This window comes from Dysidea avara, chromosome 9, assembly GCF_963678975.1.
Source record: "Dysidea avara chromosome 9, odDysAvar1.4, whole genome shotgun sequence".
NCBI lineage: Eukaryota > Metazoa > Porifera > Demospongiae > Dictyoceratida > Dysideidae > Dysidea > Dysidea avara.
The window spans coordinates 30,468,699-30,487,832 of record NC_089280.1 but is presented as its reverse complement, the minus strand read 5'-3'; the positions used below and the strand labels follow the sequence as shown (position 1 = coordinate 30,487,832).

Here is a 19,134-nt window from a genome sequence, read left to right as displayed (position 1 = left end):
CTAGTGAGATAGTAATCATACAGCACAGTAGTACTGTATATTAGATAAAGGTTTGGGCTTTATCACAAGAAATATTGACCAGGAATCAGCCTCATAATACCTACATGATGCCTTGATAGGTAAAATCAAGCCCAAAAGTGTCCTTCAAAGCTGCTTCCAATAAGTCACTACAGAATATTTAAAAATTATTTATAGCGCAATTTTCTACTGCCTGCCTGCCTGCCTTCAGACAAGTTTGTAACTCGATAATGGCTAATGTTATGGGCTTGGCGTTTTGCTACTAGATCTCACTTCATCCCAACTAGTGCTTTTTGGCACTAATACCACAGTATGTACAATGCATGTATCATGTGAACAGACTATCATTGGATCTACAAGTTTTTGTAATGATGATGAGTTTGTGCCTTAGGAGGTTAATCAGTTTCCACCAGCAGGCTTTTCTTTGACATGCACATGGTTAATTCTCTTTACTATCCTAATCATTTGATCAGTGATATGTATAATATTTTCTTGCTCATGATCTGGACATCAAATTCCACCAATGTCAGTTGACTTTGTGGTCATAGATCACAAAGTAACCACTGTATGAGCCTTTCTGGAAGTACAATTTTAGTGTTCTTTTTGTGTAAAAAACTACTAGAGATGTGAAGGTGAAATATGCCATTAGGACCAATACTAAGAGATACATTGTCATTCTGTGAATTCATTGTAAGTTTAGTGAAAGTTTAGTATGCAGATACTCCGAACCATAACTGTGAGTCGTGCACTTTACAAACAATCAGGTAGCTAGCTAGCAATTGCTCTGTTGCATAATATTAGTCATAGCCAATGAGATTACACAGTTAATATACATAATACTAAGCATACTAAATAGCTAGTCTATGTATATACACACTTAGTAGCTATATGATTCAAAGATGTGAAAAACTTGCTTACAATCTTGTAAACCTGTGTCAGAACCTGGTTCTTTACAATCTCTGAAATGTTATCTACCTACCAGAACGTTTCTGTTACACTAATGCTAGGCATACTTGATTAATATGTTATTGTACTTTCACTCTACTGCCTCAAAATATCAATATTGCTGTTATTAATCACATGTACATGTATATATATATATATAATATTATATTTGATTCTGAAGAATATTGGCTGTTATTTTATAGCACAGGAAACATCTCTTGTAGACTAACACCCCAAAATGTAAACATTAGCTTTTAGAAGGCTTTAGCAATTCTTTATAGTAACAGATACTGTTGCAGTGGACTGGAGCATTTTCTTTTACAAAAAATGACCTCCCGCTTCCATGCAAATTCCAATTTTGTGGATGAGAAACAAGCAAGCAAGTTTGTCTAGCATATATATATAGTCAGGCTTTCATTCTCTGCAAAGGAGGATGTACCAGCCTTCATTGTAAGGTTACCAGTGTACAGTAATGTGTAAAGCCACATTATTCAGTATTAGCATTGTTAGTCAGTCAATTTAGTGTAGTTTGCTCCAGTTCCAGTACGATACTGTTACTGGGGTAAAGATAATCAAAAAAGCTGCTGAATTGACCAATTATCAGTACACTGAGATATGCAGAAGGTAGGGTAGCTATTGGCATAACCATGATTAATACCTTTTGAAACCTTCCATTAAACGTTTGGCTAACTACAATTTTATAATCTTTGCTGAAATTGAACAGCAAAATATACAAATTTGTACAGGATTTTAAACAGTTTTATGGTTATCATTCATAACCTCCAGCACCCCCAGTAAGGCTAAACAGGGGAAACTATTGGACAAAAAATATTCCCCAGGCAGTGTAATAATTTTCTTTTGTACCTACTGGAAGCCACAGTGTTCCATCAGGGGGATTTTAGTGGGGCATATACATCAAAATCCGACTTGATCCCCACCGTGCCTGTACTGGGGGAGTAGGTACTTAACTGATACATGCTTGGATACACGTAGGTGCATTAAACTCTTGATATCAGGCATGCACTAGCCCACTGAGCAGGATACATAGCTAGGTTGAATTTCAACAATAGTGAGCTTGTGTAGAACTGCTCTGAGAGCAACTCAGTACCTATTAGCTAACTGATGTGACGTAGCTCGAGACCATACATCACTGATGTACTGACTGCTGCCGTCATGCATACACCACATAGCTATAACCACTAGTCACTCACCAGCTATTACTGTGACAAGTATGGAGCACCACCAACAAGCTAAACTGATTCGTGCCATCTTTCTTGTTGCTGTCAGCCCGCGCCTTAAGTGCCTGAAGAATAAATTAGGCCCAAATAAGGTGAACAAGCAATGGTCACGTGCACGCGAGACGTTAATCCATAGATAGTAAATCGCAACAGCAGCACCGTTTAAGGTAATAAACTAGTTTAATTAGCCTTGCTAATGACTTGATTTTTATTTGCACAAAGGGAAAGGTGAGTACAAAATCACGGCAACAAAAACACCAGATACATGCAAAAACGAAACAAGAGATTATTAGGCCCCTATTTGGTGATTATTAGTTTCTCATCCACCGCTCGCATCCTTCTTAAGCTACCGCATGGTAAGCCATTATTTACTATGCGCATGCTCAGAAGAACACGTGATACCAAACTGTTATAATTTTTGTTGATGAACGCTACAATGCGCTATATATCGCCAGGAGAACTGTTGTTTTCCTTAGCAAATTGCTACAGTGCCAGTTGCAATCTTGCTCTATCGACTTCATCAAAGCAGGCTTTCAGATGACTGTCGAAAAACAGTTGGCGATCACAAAAAGTAGAATCAGCTGGTGAAGGAAATGTTTGTAGTAAGAAAGAAAGACAATTTGGACAAGGTCTGAACATCAGTGTGTTAATATTATAAAATAATGGCATAATGGTAATACCCTCCCGCCCGCATCATAATAATTAGAAAGGCTGGATGAGAAACTAATAATCACCGAATAGGGGCCTTATAAAAGAGGGGAGGAGGTCGGGGAGGGGGAGGTTGTTCACCTACATGTAAGGGCAGATTTGATCACTCTTTAGATACAGCACTGGTTGCAATTGATCTCATCCAGATAGGTGCCATCACTTATGCAGTAACTGCTATTGTTTTTGTACATTTAATTCATTTGTTTTATTATCGTGTGAAACAAAAAGCAACAAAAAAAGCATGTGATATGGCGAAAAGGGATTCAATATTAAGATCATCATCAGTGTGAATACAAAAATAAACTACAACTTGAGCATGTGAAGGCCTCGGACAACACACAATCATTAAAAATACTTAGGGCTATATGTGTGGGCATGGCAGGGAAAAATGTGTGTGAAGCTATATACATACTGTAAGTGGTTGACGTTTTCTTTACCACCATGCCAATCACTTCCCTCCATAGCTTTGCATACAACCAGACCTATAGCTAACTAGATCACATTTTTTACCTTTTCAATTTAGCCATAAGTAGAATTTCCACTGCAAAATTGGAAGGAAGGTCTTCATTTTTGGTGATTTTCACATGACGGACTGACCAAAATAAACGAGTGCTAATTATTTTATGGAATGGTTTCAATATCAGCATAACTTTAGCATGTGTAGCTAATGTCCAATAATTGGTCACCTAATTACCACCAAAATTTCTAAATAAATAAGGATGTGTTTATCCTTGCCAGGATGTAGAAGTCATTTATATAGTAAGGTTTGAAATATAACAACTGTGGTCTTCTAAACTACTTATAGCCATAGCTAATTGTTTCTGAATAGACATTCTAATGTGGGGTGACCATGCATGCATGTTTTGGACAGTAGTAGATACGTTAAAATTTAACATGCTGATATCAATACTATAAGCAGCTCAATAATAAACTATCACTTGTCAGATTTTTTTTTTGATTTGATTACAACTTTACAGTTTGTTTTATCTTAAAGGTCAGTCTGTGTGAAAATTATCAGAAACAAAACAAAGCACCTTCCTATTTTAAATGGAAACCCTATCATAAGACAAGGTTAGTACAGAAGGATAAATGTATAGGAGTATATACCACCTGAACAAAAAGACTCAATACAGATGACACTATATAGTTAGCTATGTGAGTAGGTGTTGGAAAGCAAAATTAATAAATCTTGTGAGTATAGGCTGAAAGTTTGGCCACACAAGACTTCCTGATGGGATACTGGGATAGCTAAACACTTGATAAATTTACTTGGCTGGCTCCCTGGCCAGGAGTTAAACTGCAAATGGGACTGAACAAATTTCTAATGTTGCAGTTTAGTGGTAGCTACATAGACTATAGACCTATAGCAATTATATATCTGAAGCTAGCTTCAAACAGTTAAACATATTAAATTTGAACTATTTTAGCCGAGGTGTAGCTAGCTATGTGTAGTGGTTTATCAGTCAGTTCATTCCCACTCATAGTGGTTGGTGGACGTGATGAAAGTGCTAAAATACCAGCATCAGATATTAAGATGTATGATGACTCCTACAAATCCTGGAGGGACATTGTATCCTTACCTTCTGCGAAATCTGATGTGGCTATAGCAACACTGCTATTTTAGTTATTGGAGGATGTACTAGATCATCCAGTTTGACTGCAGTGGAGCTAGAACAAGCTCAAATAACCACGTGTAATTTTTTTTTTTTTTAACGTTAACCTTGGCTATTGCTTCTATTTGCCAATATAAAGTATTATTTTATTGCTGGACTCGTATGACTTAGACTGCTCGTGGCATGTGTTTGACAGAAGTGTGGTCTGGTGTGGGCTGTGTGTAGCACCTACCAGTGATTGCAATTAGTAAAATGTGGGATAAATACCATAAATTTCTGTGAAGTAGTGATAAATTATTACTATTCACTTGAATTGAAAATGAAAATAACACATGTCATGATATTAATCCCACATGTCATAGCTGCAATTGCTGATCTGAGTCAGTACCATATAATACAATATAATTATAGGTATTAAAAAACTTTGTATTGATTCAGTTGACATGAATGCAAATAGCGAACATACATGTTTACTTAACAGTGAATGTTCCTACTGTTCCTCATAGCTGTTAGCTATGTACTAGCTGTTGTTAGATATATAACACACAGAAAATACTAATCACATTGGGTAATTGCTTTTTAAGCAATATATATATATATATATACATGCATTTCAGTATACCGTAACTGAATGTTGCATGTTTGTAACTGTGATAGACTGACTAATATAGCTATAACTGTGTGTAATGTTTTATGACATCATTAATGGTACCTGTATAATATATATAAACTGTGTTTGCCCTTGTTTTCAGTTAGTGTAGTTATCTATGTTATTCCTGATATCTATTGAGTTATTAACATATATTAACTGCTGTTGTTCACGTGCAAGCAATAGCTTTTAGCTTATCAGATAGTGATACACACGACAGTAACATTTATACAAAATGTGGTTCCATATAGTGCAAATATTTGGTAAGGGAAGTTTTGATGAATCAGGCGATTGAGTAATTTGACTTATAAAGTTATGACAAAAATGCTTCTCAACATTTGTGCCCTGGAACACCAAGGTGCAAAATTGTAAGGACAAACTGCTGGCAAGCAAATTGAATTTGTCTACATTTCCCCCTGTACTACACTAGTGTTACTGTAAAATGACAATGTATCAGTGATGTGGAGTATAGCAATTGACCTCTTGTGAACCTAATTACACATGACAAAGAACATTAGCAGCAAATATTGCACTATAATATTACATGTCACTGTGTGAATGTACAAATGAAACAGTCTTGCTCCCATAAACAGAGGCTATAATACTCATGAAGCTTTAGCTGGTTGCATATGCTATCTAACAGGCTGCAACAAGGAATCTATATACAGGTTTTTGTGCATGCAGTAGTTAGGTATAGTGTCTAAGACCCAACACGTATGACATGTTCCAAGAAAAAAAAAGCTAAAAGCTTTGTTGATTATTCCTCTCCATTATAAATAACTAATACTCACCAGTCTAGTTATAAAACGCGCATGCCCTAGGCCCAGTCACATTTTATGAAACAGATTCTAACTATATAAAAGGTTGTTATATATAATTGTAACATTCTCAGGGACGGATCTAGAAATTTTCAGAGGGGGTTTCTGGCTCTCTAAAATTGCAACTTCAGCCTAGCTGCAAGTTGAAGACCAAAAGAAAGGTCGCTACGTGTGAAGGTGATTTCAAAGGTAAAAGCATGAAGTTTTGCCAATAGAAAAAGCCATAATATAATGCAGAAGCAATGATTCTATCCAGAAGGACTAAGCGGTCAACTGATTGGGCTGAGTACAAAAGTGTCCAAGGTCAGGTACGCCAAACTATCCGTACAGAACACCAAAAACACATTGCCAAGATCCTAAATTCTTCAAGTAATTTGAATGGAAATAAGCCATTTTGGCATTATATCAAGTCTCGCAAAAAAGACCAAACTGGAATTAGCTCATTACAGACTACTGATGGAGTAGCAACCACCCCTGCCGAAAAAGCTGAAGTTTTAAACAACACATTTAAATCGGTATTCACAACTGAAGACTTAAGTTCAGTACCAGCACTACCAGAATCAACTTATCCACCTCTACCTGAAATCAGTATTACGGAGCATGGTGTTTTTACCTTACTTTCTCAAATAGATCCTCATGAGGCCTGTGGGCCTGACAACATTCCAGCCAAGATTCTGCATGAGTTGGCACAGGAATTGACCCCAATGATCACTCATCTTTTCAAACAGTCTTTAGACACTAGCAAACTGCCAACAGAATGGAAATCTGCTTATGTTACACCAGTACAGAGTCAATTATTACTGCCTGACATAGGCTATTTGTCAGGCAAGTGTCATGTGTGGCCAACCATAATGGAACCTGCCTGACAAAATGTCAGATCAAAATAGAAGGAAATTGTAGAGTTTTTATAGTGAAGCATTGTCAATAATGGCAAATGCAATTTGACAACAACGAGTGTATTATTATAGGTTGAGTCACTCTATTCTATCAATGTATCGTAAGGATTTCCCTATTATGATGAATTGTGGAAAACAATAGCATATCAATGTCAGGTAATGCTTTAGGTTGCCTGACATTTTCACTGGGATTTGGAAAAAAATATAATTGTCTCTGCACCAGTATTCAAGAAAGATAAGAGATCTGATCCATCAAATTACCGACCCGTTTCTTTGACTTCTATCTTATGTAAAACATTTGAGCATATTCTAATTAGTCAGATAATGAAGCACTTAGAAACTCACCAAATATTATGTCCCAACCAGTTTGGATTCAAAACAAAACACTCATGTGAATCGCAGTTACTTCTCACCATACATGACTTCTCCCAGTCCATGAACAATAGAACCCAGGTTGACATTGGCAATTTAGATTTCTCTAAAGCCTTTGATAAGGTTGCACATTCAAGGCTTGTACAAAAGCTAGAATTCTATGGAATAAGAGGGAAGCCACTGCAATGGATAAATTCATTTTTGTCTAATAGAACACAGCAAGTTGTAGTCGAAGGCTCATATTCTACCCCATGCAAAGTTACATCAGGTGTCCCCCAGGGCTCAGTTCTTGGGCCCACCTTGTTTCTGATTTATATAAATGATCTGGTCACAGACATTCAGAGCACAGTTAGATTATTCGCAGATGATTGTTTGATTTATCGCCCAATATTGACTGCTGCCGACCACCAAATACTCCAGGAAGATCTACAAAGGCTTTCTGCCTGGGCTGACAAGTGGAAAATGAAATTTAACATCAATAAATGCTGTATTATGCAACTGTCCAAACACCACCACAAAAGTGAATTCTTATACTCAATGTCAGGTCAAGTTCTTAACATCGTTGAACAACATTCCTATCTTGGAGTTATCATTGACCATAAACTTTCTTGGCAACCACATGTTGACTATGTATGTGGCAAAGCAATGAAATTAACAGGATTTTTGAATTGTAACTTGTGCACTTGCTCAAAAGCATTGAAAGAATTAAGCTACAAGCAGTTTGTGTTACCAGTACTAGATTATGCTTCATCTATTTGGGATCCTTATCAAATTAAATGATTCAGCATAGAGCAGCTCGCTTTGTATTGAACCAACCTTGGAGAAGGAATGTTAGAGATAGTATTAGTTCATTGTTATTATTATTATTATTATTATTAATGGACAAAAATTGCTTGGCAGTACAAGACTGTCAAGCTAGGCCGCAGGCCTTTGAGAGTGCCCATATCTTGTTGTTCTCCATGAATCATCAAGATTCTTCTTAAACAATGCCACGGTTGGTGCAGAAATAACATCTTCTGGAAGAGAATTCCACAAATTAACTACTCTGTTGGTGAAAAAATTATGCCTCACTAGCAGCCGAGATCGAAATTTAAAGAGTTTACGGTGGTGACCTGCTCTGGTGGTATCCGTATTACTCAAAGTGAAAAATGAGGTAGGGTTGATGTCCGTTGAAACCGGGTCACTACTGCTGACCCGGATGACCCACTGACCCGGATTTGACCCGGATGTGACCCGGATTAATTAAAGCCGAGACGTGTTTCGGCTAGTCTCGAGTGAGCGAACGAGTCTACATTTTGAGCGTTCGATTCGTGTTGAGTAAATATTGCAACTTCAGCCTTACTGTAGGTTGAAGACCAAAAAAAAAGAAAAAAAAAAGGTCTTCACCTACTGACAATAGCTACCCCTCACCATAGATACCCTCAATTTCGTGCTACATACTACACTTACTAACAAATGAGCGTGGCTGAGCGTATGTTGGTAATGCGATAAGTGGGCGTGGCTCACGAAAGAGCTACGCGATAGCGTTTATAAGTTCCACGTCGTCAAACGAACAATTTCGTTTCTCACGTGATCCAATCCGGGTCAGACCCGGATAAATTGTAAACCGGGTCAGATCCGGATGACCCGGAGAAAATGTGACCCGGATGACCCGACCCGGTTTCAACGCTGTTGATGTCATAGTAACCATTCAATATCTTGTAGGTCTCAATTAGATCTCCCCTTTGACGTCTACAATACAGTGAATATAAACCAAGTCTCTCTAGACGAGTTTCGTATGGTAAATCATTGTTGTCATCACTTAAGTGGCCAACCTTACAACTTCGAAGAGAGAGCACTCGTCTAATTTTACTTTATAAAATAATCAATAATATCTTACAAATTCCAACAAATTATCTACCAACTCCATCACCAATTACTACCACCAGATCAAGAAATGACATGAAGTTCCTCCATTACCAGCCTACCATAGACTGTTTTAAGTATTCCTTTTTTCCACGCACCATTCCCGAATGGAACCGATTGCCTTCAGATATTGTTCATGCCGATCAATTAGATAGTTTTAGAACTTTGCTGAACAGATACTATAATTCATATTTGCTTGTAAATTAGCTTCATGCCCCTGCTAATCAAATATATAATAATAGCAAGGGGTAGCTAGTCACTTCCATACCGCCAATTGAAGCGCTCGCGACCGGGATCAAAAAGTTTGATCGCCAAAATATTGCCTTGATCACTTGATTTCATTTATTCAAGAGACTTGATTCTTGATCGTCAACCGTAAAAGCTTAGTAAATTCTCGTGTTTCCCAAAGTTAGCTTTCCAAAGGTGCTTGATCGCCACTTTTGCGAACGCCTTGATCGCTTGATTCAGTGCAAAAATACCCCTTGATCGCTTGATTAAATCTTTATCCCGGTCGCAAGCGCATCAATTGGTGGTATGGAGGTGACTACTCCTTGAATAGCTAATAATAATATGGTATGTATAACTCTCTGTAATTTTGACGAATCGTAGGGGCGCGCGCTATTTCAGAGGGGTCCTGGAAACTCCAGAAACCCCGCTAAAACCGCCCCTGATTCCGATTTTCTACTGGATGGCAACTAGCTCCACACTTTCAAATTTGTAGGGTCATACTGACTTGGCACAAACCTGCATGTGTATATATGGTCTTGTGTATAGTAAATATTGTATAATTATATAAGTTTGTTTTCCTTTTGTAATTGACAGTAGCAATTGTACCCTTTTTTGTGCACCATACTCTTTTGAGGTCTGCACAACAATCAATAATAATAATAATAATAGTTTAAAGTTAATGTGCTGTTGGCCGTTTCAAATTCTCTCCTCTAGCTAAAAATGCAAACATTTTTTCCAGCTAGAGGATGATTTGATTCTGAAGCTCTCTGAATTTATTTTATGTACAGATATCTAAGCTATCACTGTATTAATACATACTTACTGACTTTGTCTTTGTAATGGCAACAATGGGCTACACAGTAGCAGCATGTGCACAGCAGCAGGCAGGCATTAGTATGTAGCTGTAGAAAGAATATCCGGGAGAGTATCCGGATGAATTGGGCGCTTGCAGTGCAAGCGCGTAAAAGAGGAACTTAAAAGTCAGGGGGTATATAGGACATGACCACGTGCACTACGGAGCGATAACAAAAATATTTATTTTAAACGTAGTCATACTACCTGTTGAAATTAATAGATCGTACAAAAAACGATTGTATTGTAATCATTGATGACCACTGTTACTGTTGATGTGAAAGTCGTCACCGCCACACATCGTCATCGTTGTAAGTCTAAACGTTAGCGTTTTTCCAATCGTGAATCACACCACTGCACATAACAAACTAAAATATGTATCAATCCCCGTCGATCCCCTTCCTCTACTTTTTGTGCAGGGTCTATTCAACTCACGTGAAATACTTTCAGTACTTGCGCAATGTTATTACGTATTCACGTGGGCTTTACCTACCCCCCTGCTTAAAAGTAGTGAAAGTCTACGAAGAGAAATGGCTTCAGGTAATGATTTTCAAGGTCTGGTTCTGAATGGAGTTACACCACTTGATCACGACGAACTGGGACGCGGAGCTTATGGGAGAGTTTACGCTGTCAATTATTTTGGAACAATCTGTGCCGCGAAAGAGATTCACTCCATTCTGATCGAAGGAGTTGGGCAAGCGCAAATGCAACGAACGGTCGAATCGTTTATGAGGGAGTGTTGGCAATGTAGTACATTACGTCATCCAAACGTAATACAGTTCCTTGGTGTTTATTATCCCTCCGTTGGGGTGGGCGGAGTACAGGCAAGGGTGCGGCTACCAGTAATGGTCATGGAGATGATGGCTGATAGCTTAACGTCACTGATGGATAAATGTGAGAGGATTCCTGCCCATATAAAATTTTCAATTGTCCATGATGTTTCCCTTGGCCTGTGTTACCTTCACAATCATGATCCCCCTATTGTCCATCGAGACCTCTCCCCTAATAACATTTTATTGACTGCACATCATGTGGCAAAGATCAGTGATCTTGGAGTTGCAAAAGTGATACAGGCTGATAGAAACACAATGACTAAAGCTCCAGGAACTGCAGATTTTATGCCCCCTGAGAGTCTAGCCAACATTCCAGTTTACGGCCCTCCCATGGATATTTTTTCATTTGCTGGAATAATCCTCCACACATTTAACCAACAATGGCCTCATCCAACAGAACTAGTACAGTATGATCATAAGACCAGAAGGAGGGTTGCCTTGTCTGAGGTAGAGCGTCGTCAACAGTATCTGGATAAATTGAGAGGAGAGGCCGAAGTATTGAGGTCACTGGTGGAGGCATGTCTAGATGATGATCCTACTGTGAGGCCCACCACATCAGCTGTCTGTGAGAGGATTCAAGCAAGCAAGGATGTTTTCATAAAAGAGTCCCCACAAGATGTCATCACTTTACATCAGTTAGTGGAGCAGCAGAAAAGGACAATAAATGAAGATAAATTTCAGATTGACCAGCTGAAATCGGAAGTTTACCAGCTGAAATCTGAAGTTGACCAGTTAAGTCAACATCTGGTAAGTATTATTTGTTTTGTTAATAGCTATAATGTTATATTATATGGTGGTAGTCTTCTTTAAGGAGTGCACCAAGACGATGTGTATCCAATGATATTAGATCAACAATAAAAACATCACTGAAAAAAGTGAGTCACTAATGGTAGCTAGATGTGTACCATAGAGTGGAAATTGTCATTTGTGGGGGAGAGCACATTATGGGTCACAAAACTCCATGTAGTGTAAACAAATGGTTATGTGTTTTTGCTATAATGAACACATGGTAATATATAAGGCACATCAACTTGATTAGTTGCTTCATGGGTCCAGTTGATGCTGAGTGAAGTTTCAAAGGTAAACAATCAAGCTAAAATATCACTAATCCCTGAGCACAAGCTTCGAGTGCATTTCAGTATTCACTTGCAAATATTTTCACAAAATATACTATGGCTGCAAACAAGCTATACTTTTTTGTCCAGACCACACATCCTCTTACTTATACTTTTGTGCTGATTTATGTTTTATATACCAAACTCTTGATGATTTCACTTAATACTGTGAAACAACTATTAAGTTGAAGTGGCCAAAGAACAGTAAACAGTAACATGTGATGCAATCTTGTCATAATGTGCTTTGTTATTCCTTTTACTGATTATAAATCACTCTTTGTGTGAATGTAACACATGCAACCCACAGAAACACTGGAATGACCACAATTGTCCCCACAACAAAGCTGGGCTAAGTTTCAGCTGCTTTATATTTACTGGGGTCACATTTATAAGTGTTAGCCATTAAAGCCCTATTTTGTCATTCTTTTCCATTTCCAGTGAATTCTGCTGCAGAATACTAATTTAAATAACTTGAGATTACTACTGATCAATATTTAGCTATAGTCACTGGCAGCTAGTATGTTTTTCTTAACTATACTATAAACAGATCACGATATACATTGTGGCTTTCCTCACTGTGATAAACATTGATTTTATCCGTAATTGCAATTCCAGATTCACGATCAATGCACTGTGCACGCTTGTGTACTATGAAAAATAATACTTGACTTTGGCTTAAGCGTAGCATGAGTATGTGCTATTAAATGACATATGTAGCCTGACTTTTGTGATACCAGGTTACACTGTAGCTAGATGGTATTTATGCTAAGTTTGTCAACCAGGGATCATGCTCTTAGGAAAATTGTTTGGAAAGTAGACCCTCTGAAATTGAATCTTCATTAGAATATAATATCAGTAGTTATACACATGATGGTGTGTCATTCGGCCAAGTAAGCCAGTGAATCACTGTGTACATTGATAGGAAGAAAGAAAATGCGATTTTCACTCCATGCATAGTCCTCTCTCCAAAGCACATCATATTAGCTATCTACCAGGTATGTAGGGTAAGCCTCACAGCAAATTAAATTAAATTTGTTCCAGCCATTCATAAGATACGGGCACCAAAGTTTTGTTTTTTCTTCTTCATTTTCTGTCTTCTTACAGGGTCTGTGGGGGCCTAGATTATTCTTTCTGCACACTTTGCAAAAACAAAAAAAAATATTAATTGCAAATGCATGATTTGCTTACCTTGAAATTTAGTATAGGTGTAAAGGTAATTCAGTTTGCAAGGAATCTGATATGTATCTGCATGTATCCACAGTGCTATGAACATTTATTTGTGTAAATAAAGATCGAACTTTTGTCACGCTGCAGGATCAACTACTTATGGGAATAACCTCAATTTTGGTAGGCTATCCATCATAGTAGTGCCTTTTGATGGCTAGAAAAGCAAAGAAATAACAGCTACTGAGTTACAAAACAAAAAGCAAACAATTAACTATAAATCACTGGATTGAGGTACAACAGTCAGCATGGGGTAAAATAATAGTAGAGTTCAAACCATATAGATAAGTGTACTTTATTTTCCGTAAAGTGTAGGTGAGGTGTTAAGTGTACCTTATAAGACTTGCTGGCTGTTTTTTATGAAACTTCAAAGCTGTATAATGACAAAGGAATGAGCAGATAATTACTGACACCCCTAGGACAGCTGCCTGTGTGGCACCAATATAATACCAGAAAACGGTAAGCAGCAACAGCAGCTAAGGTGACAAAAAATTACAACAATTGCATTGTTAATTGGTTGTTATACTCTACAAGGGGGCTGAAACACAAAGCTTGTACCTGGACTGGTACTGTTATTATGTGTATGTGTTGTAGGAGAGTTTGGTAAATAGTTTAAAGCATATACTATATACTTGTTTAAAGTACTGTAGTGAGTGCAATACAGAAAATATAGCATGAGGGTGTGGTTAAGAGGCAAATATGGCATGAGATGAAGAGTGCTATATTTGGCTTGAGACCACGCCTGAGTGCTATATTTTCCATAGTGTACAAGGTACTTTTACTGGCTTAATTGTATGAATCCAGAGTTGCAATCATGAAGAAGTAAGTGATTCATGAAGAAGTAAGTGATTAATACTGTTTATCACAAGCTGAATGCCACAATGAGATTTGTGATTTGCAAAAGGTTGATTTGTAATGATTAATGCTGAGTCACACAGTTTAGCATCCAGAATTTGTTGGGACGGGAGGACGAGGAAATTAACTAGGAAGGCTAGCTGTTCAATTGAGCAATAGACAGTTTGCACAGCAGCTATCTAGAGTGCCGTCAACAATACAGCAAGGTTGAAGGTGTCATATATCTAGCAGCCACTGAATCTAATCAAGAATTTGCTGTACTTACCATGGTGGATACTTTATATAGTGAACAACTTATGACTGCATGAGTTGTATGATTATTGTACTGGAATCATAAACATTTTGTGTGCATGCCATGGCTGTTTATTTCCTATGGTAACATTGTTGACAGCTTTGTTATCGGGAGAAATTGTGGTTTGTTTCCGTGGGTTGTGTTCATGTTCACACAAAATGTACAAACAAAAGAAAATATAGCAAAATAAAACAATTGGTGCTTGTTCTCCATGCTACGTAGTGTAGCACTTAGCATCTCAACCACATTGCTTGTACATTATTTTAAAAATTTATACATATTGGTATTATTTGATTCATTATTCACCCAGGAGGCACCTCCATTAATACCAGCACTTACCAGTGGCAGATACCACATGAAGTGGACACAACTGGCTGATCTTCCTGCTCCAATGTATGGTGCATATGCCACAGTACAAGACAAGAAGGTCTATGTTGCTGGTGGAGCTAGTCTACTTGATGAAGCTAAAGATCAGGTATATACTTACGACATCGACACTGACCACTGGGATCAGCTGCCCCCCTCAGGTCATTATCTTGGTATTCCTCATATCATTGGTGGCAAATTAGCTATTATTGGTGGACGTTTGTCTGCTACTAAGAAAAGCACCAATCAAGTCACCACATTTGATGAAGTAAATCAAATTTGGGCATCATTTTATCCTGACCTTCCTTCAGTTAGGACCAGACCAGGGGTGGCTACTCACCTGGAGCATTGTATTGTTGCTGGGGGAGTGAAAGGCAGTGTAGTACGAGATGATATTGAAGTTCTTAACTGGATAGAGAATTCTCATTGGAGTAAGGTGAAGGTTAATCTTCCTGTGCCAATGTATGTGTTCACACCCATTGTAACTGATGGTCACTTAATTATAGTAGCCTATGGTGGTGCAGACAGGAATGTTTACAATGGTGCCTACAAGATATCAGTTGCTGATATCACAAGATCAGATGACCAACAACAAGCGCCTGCCGAATGGATTACAATGATGAACACCACTCTCTGGGGTACAGCCCTAGTCCCCAGCTCATCCCCACCTATGGTGGTTGGTGGACGTGATGAAAGTGCTACACTACCAACTGCAGATATTAAGATGTATGAAGACTCCAGCAAATCCTGGAAGAATATTGCATCCTTACCTTCTGCAAAATCTGATGTGGCTATAGCATCATTCAGTAACAATGCCATTATAGTTATCGGGGGATGTACTAGATCAGACAGTGTAGCCAATGCTAGATTATCCAGTTTGACTACAGTGGAACTAGGACAAGCTCAACTAACCACTAATGATTAGCTTTTTGCGTTTATCCCATTGCTTCTATTTGCCAGTATAAAATATTATCATTTTAGTGTAGAGTCATATGATTCATGGCATGTATTGGCCGGGGTGTGGTTTGGTGCATGATATTTATCCCTCATATTCATTTCACTGCTACCATTTTGCTTTTCTAAGCCAGTACCATGTAGTGATGCACCAATTATTCAGTAAATAATCGGAAATTGGTTCATCGGCCAAATTTCAGCAAAATCAGTATCGGCAGTTTTTAGTAGATTATGTAGTGATTAATTTACTGACCGTGATGCTATTGTTTTCATATAAATGAGGTTTTAGAATGGTTTTTTAAAATTTATGTGAAATTTTGGTAACCATATTCATCAGATTGGTCATTGGTAATGGCCATTATTTAACAGTTATACTGTGGCCATGAGGGGTTTGCCTGGTATATATGTCCAAGCCTGAGCTCGAGGGCACAGGCATATATAATAATATTATATACTTACCTAATATGTGAAGGGAGGTAAACCTGTTTTCACCACCATTTCTAACCAAATAACCACTTTGTGGATGCCTAAATTAACATAAGGAACTAAAACAAGTACTTAGAAGTATAGGTTGAAAATGTCTGGGCCATTTTGTCATGTTGAGATGTACTGTGTAGAAAAGCAACCACCACATTGCAAAAATGATTTAGTGATTCATAGTGACTGAACTATGCAATGTCGACTCAATTATTTTCCTTCAAGAGAATAATGTATTAGAGTCTATGCTAAACTCAAACCCACAATGCAAAACTTTAAGCAGAAAAATCAAAGGGAGTTGATGCTTTGTAACTGCCTCAGTATCAAAGGCAGTTGTGGTCAGGGCAATATGTGAAATATGGTCTTGTGGTTTCCTTTGATTTGAGGTGTCAAAGTGGTATATATGAATTTCAATATCAGATAATCAACAAAACCTCTTATCAGTGTATCACTAGCATTATGTAATGCAAAATTAAGTGATAAAAGAATTTTGTATTGATATGCAGTGATATTAAGTTGGCATGCAAATGGTGAACATGATCACTTAACAGTGAACCCTCCTCCTACCTTAATTTAGGTACTGTTGTTAGATGCAAAAACACCTACGGCAAGATTATATATTTATACATGTAATCACATGTATGGGGTAATTAGGCAACATATACATGCATTGCAGCAGACTGTAACCAAATGTTGCATGTCTATAATATTTATAAAACACATATTGCACAAATATTTGGTAAGGGAAGTTTGGTGATTGACTAGTAAATTGAGGAAATTAAAGAGAAAAGGAAAGAGGAAATAAATGATTAATTAAGAGATTAAAAGATTAAGAAAGAGGAAGGCATTAACAAACTGCAAGCAAATTGCAACATTTTCCCCTGTTATTAGTTAATACTAAAGTGACGATGTATCAGTGATGTGGACCAGAGTAGCAACTCTTTGTGAACCTAATTCAACACAACTTCAATACTATTATCAGTAAATATATATTACATGTCACTGTGTAAATAAAGACTCCGTATACACACATACAGTTAGGTGGTTGCATGCTGTCTCTCCTGGGGTAACAGGCTAGGGTACATTGTAACGAGGGATACCAGTGAGATACATATTGCAGTGCTAAATCTAGGTATAGTTTCACCCTTTAACAGCTAAGAATATATATGGTTAACAGGGACAGATCCAGACTTTTAAAAGGGAGGGTTCTACTCTGGAATTGCAACTTCAGCCTAGCAAATCAGTTAAAGACCAAAAAAAAAAAGGTTATCACCTGTTGACAATGGTTGCCCCTCAACATTTAACTAGATACGTAGCTTGCTACACTGCTCCTCAAAAGACTACTATGACTGCTCTATTAGAGTATCTCGAGTGAGAAAGGCTCTTTCAAAAGGGGGGTTTCATGAAACCCTTTGAATCCCCCCGGATCCGCTCCTGGTTAAGAACGAAACAATTTTTAGAGACTATGTTTCACACATACACAATTCAGCAACACTTTACTCAACATTAATATTTTGAGTTAATGTTTAATACCATGTCGGTTTGTAGCATAATTAATTAATAAATATGTATTCCTTTTATTTGTGGCTACTCATAATTAACTGTATTGCTGTATAGAAGTACGTAGCTATTTGTTTTTCTGTTTTCTTCATATAATACTCATGCCTAATCATATTATTATGATGTAAACTTAGGGCTGAAGAGCTGAAAGTCTGTTCACTATATTAGTGCATGCATGTAACTATACACACACACCTAAAGTAAATCTAAAATGCAACGTATATATATAGCTCCCAAAACAGCAATCTCAGGCCATCATGCCAATACCCTGTGAGCTTTGTAGTGATTTTGTTGAGGCTTTACAGCATAAGTGCTGAAGGTCTGTAGGACACCTGGTCCACAGCCTGTTTAAAGACGTTATGTTTGAAAAGGTACAGAAAGGAGAAAAAAAATCCATTATTGGATCTGGGCAGCTTCAAACCTGCAGCCATCTAATTTACGCTTGAATACTTACAGGAGTCTGCCAAGCAGTCAGGATGTTTTCTCCTTGTCAATTTCATGCATATAAATATGTATTCATAGGAACTCTAGAGTGGCTCATTATCTTAAAGTACCCCATGTGGAACCAAATGGACATTAGTTTATTTATTATGCTGATCATATTAGCTTATTACGTAGTGACAGTTCCAGAAACTCACTAAAAATTCTATATAGATGTACCACTATACTGCCACTGCCAATTGCAATTTGTTGAATTGTGTATACTGTGTTTAGGGAGGTGAAGTGGGTGTCTCTGCTTGAAGATACTTTTCAATGGTTGAAACTAAATTCTTTGATGTTCCATGGAAATGATGGAGGTCATAGTGTACTTTTATACTCATACTTGAGGTCTTATACAATACTAAAACATAATGTATGGTTTTCTTTTGTGGAGGATTTTGAACATATATTTCGATCATAAGGTTCTTGTTGATTGCAACTGTGGATAATTCTCAGGGGCAGATTCAGGGCTTGACAAGGGGGGTACAGGGTTACCATATGTAACACTATCAAGTCCTTCACTGAGTATTAGTCTTCATATCTGTAGCACCAACTCATGGGCACACTTAACTATATATGCAGCCTGCAAGGTTTATGCAAAATAAAATTTATTTGGTCTTTGTGTTATATATGTAATAATAATTATTATATAACTTTAATAAATTACTTTTTGCTTATAGCTGAACTAAATGACACTCACTGATCCCTACATGCAGCTCTTGATAGACCACTTAGA

The 19,134-nt window shown here is 37.6% G+C and overlaps 3 protein-coding genes across 4 annotated transcripts in view; 2 read left to right on the top strand and 1 right to left on the bottom strand.

Annotated features, from left to right (window-relative positions):
• The window catches only part of LOC136267025 (hemicentin-1-like), a 28,149-nt gene extending 25,861 nt beyond the window's left edge, over positions 1 to 2,288 (bottom strand). The window contains exon 1 of the mRNA XM_066062081.1: positions 2,175 to 2,288. Within this exon, the coding sequence (XP_065918153.1) occupies positions 2,175 to 2,232 (58 nt within the window). The 5' untranslated portion in view covers positions 2,233 to 2,288. The remainder of the gene's footprint in view (positions 1 to 2,174) is intronic.
• Positions 2,289 to 6,231: 3,943 nt separating this feature from the next.
• LOC136267664 (uncharacterized) lies at positions 6,232 to 6,855 on the top strand. The gene has a single exon (XM_066062812.1). The coding sequence runs from the start codon at positions 6,232 to 6,234 to the stop codon at positions 6,853 to 6,855; it is 624 nt and encodes a 207-aa protein (XP_065918884.1).
• Positions 6,856 to 10,697: 3,842 nt separating this feature from the next.
• Positions 10,698 to 16,055, top strand: LOC136266155 (serine/threonine-protein kinase D1044.8-like). 2 transcript variants are annotated; one of them, XM_066061142.1, is made up of 4 exons: positions 10,698 to 11,822; positions 11,876 to 11,950; positions 14,872 to 15,363; positions 15,434 to 15,564. In XM_066061142.1, exons 1-4 carry the CDS (start codon positions 10,773 to 10,775, stop codon positions 15,434 to 15,436), a joined length of 1,620 nt encoding a protein of 539 aa, XP_065917214.1. In that variant the 5' UTR covers positions 10,698 to 10,772; the 3' UTR covers positions 15,437 to 15,564. The 2 variants fall into 2 exon arrangements, with proteins under 2 accessions (XP_065917214.1, XP_065917213.1); XM_066061141.1 differs by having other exon boundaries at positions 10,701 to 11,822; positions 14,872 to 16,055.
• The last annotated feature ends 3,079 nt before the right edge of the window (positions 16,056 to 19,134 follow it).

Bases quoted from the DNA above. Each gene is read 5' to 3' on its own strand.
- LOC136267664 (XM_066062812.1), top strand. From the start codon at position 6,232: ATGATTCTATCCAGAAGGACTAAGCGGTCAACTGATTGGGCTGAGTAC.
- LOC136266155 (XM_066061141.1), top strand. From the start codon at position 10,773: ATGGCTTCAGGTAATGATTTTCAAGGTCTGGTTCTGAATGGAGTTACA. The intron at 11,823-11,875 runs GTAAGTATTATT...ATATGGTGGTAG, and splicing joins ACCAGTTAAGTCAACATCTG to TCTTCTTTAAGGAGTGCACC. The intron at 11,951-14,871 runs GTGAGTCACTAA...TTATTCACCCAG, and splicing joins TAAAAACATCACTGAAAAAA to GAGGCACCTCCATTAATACC.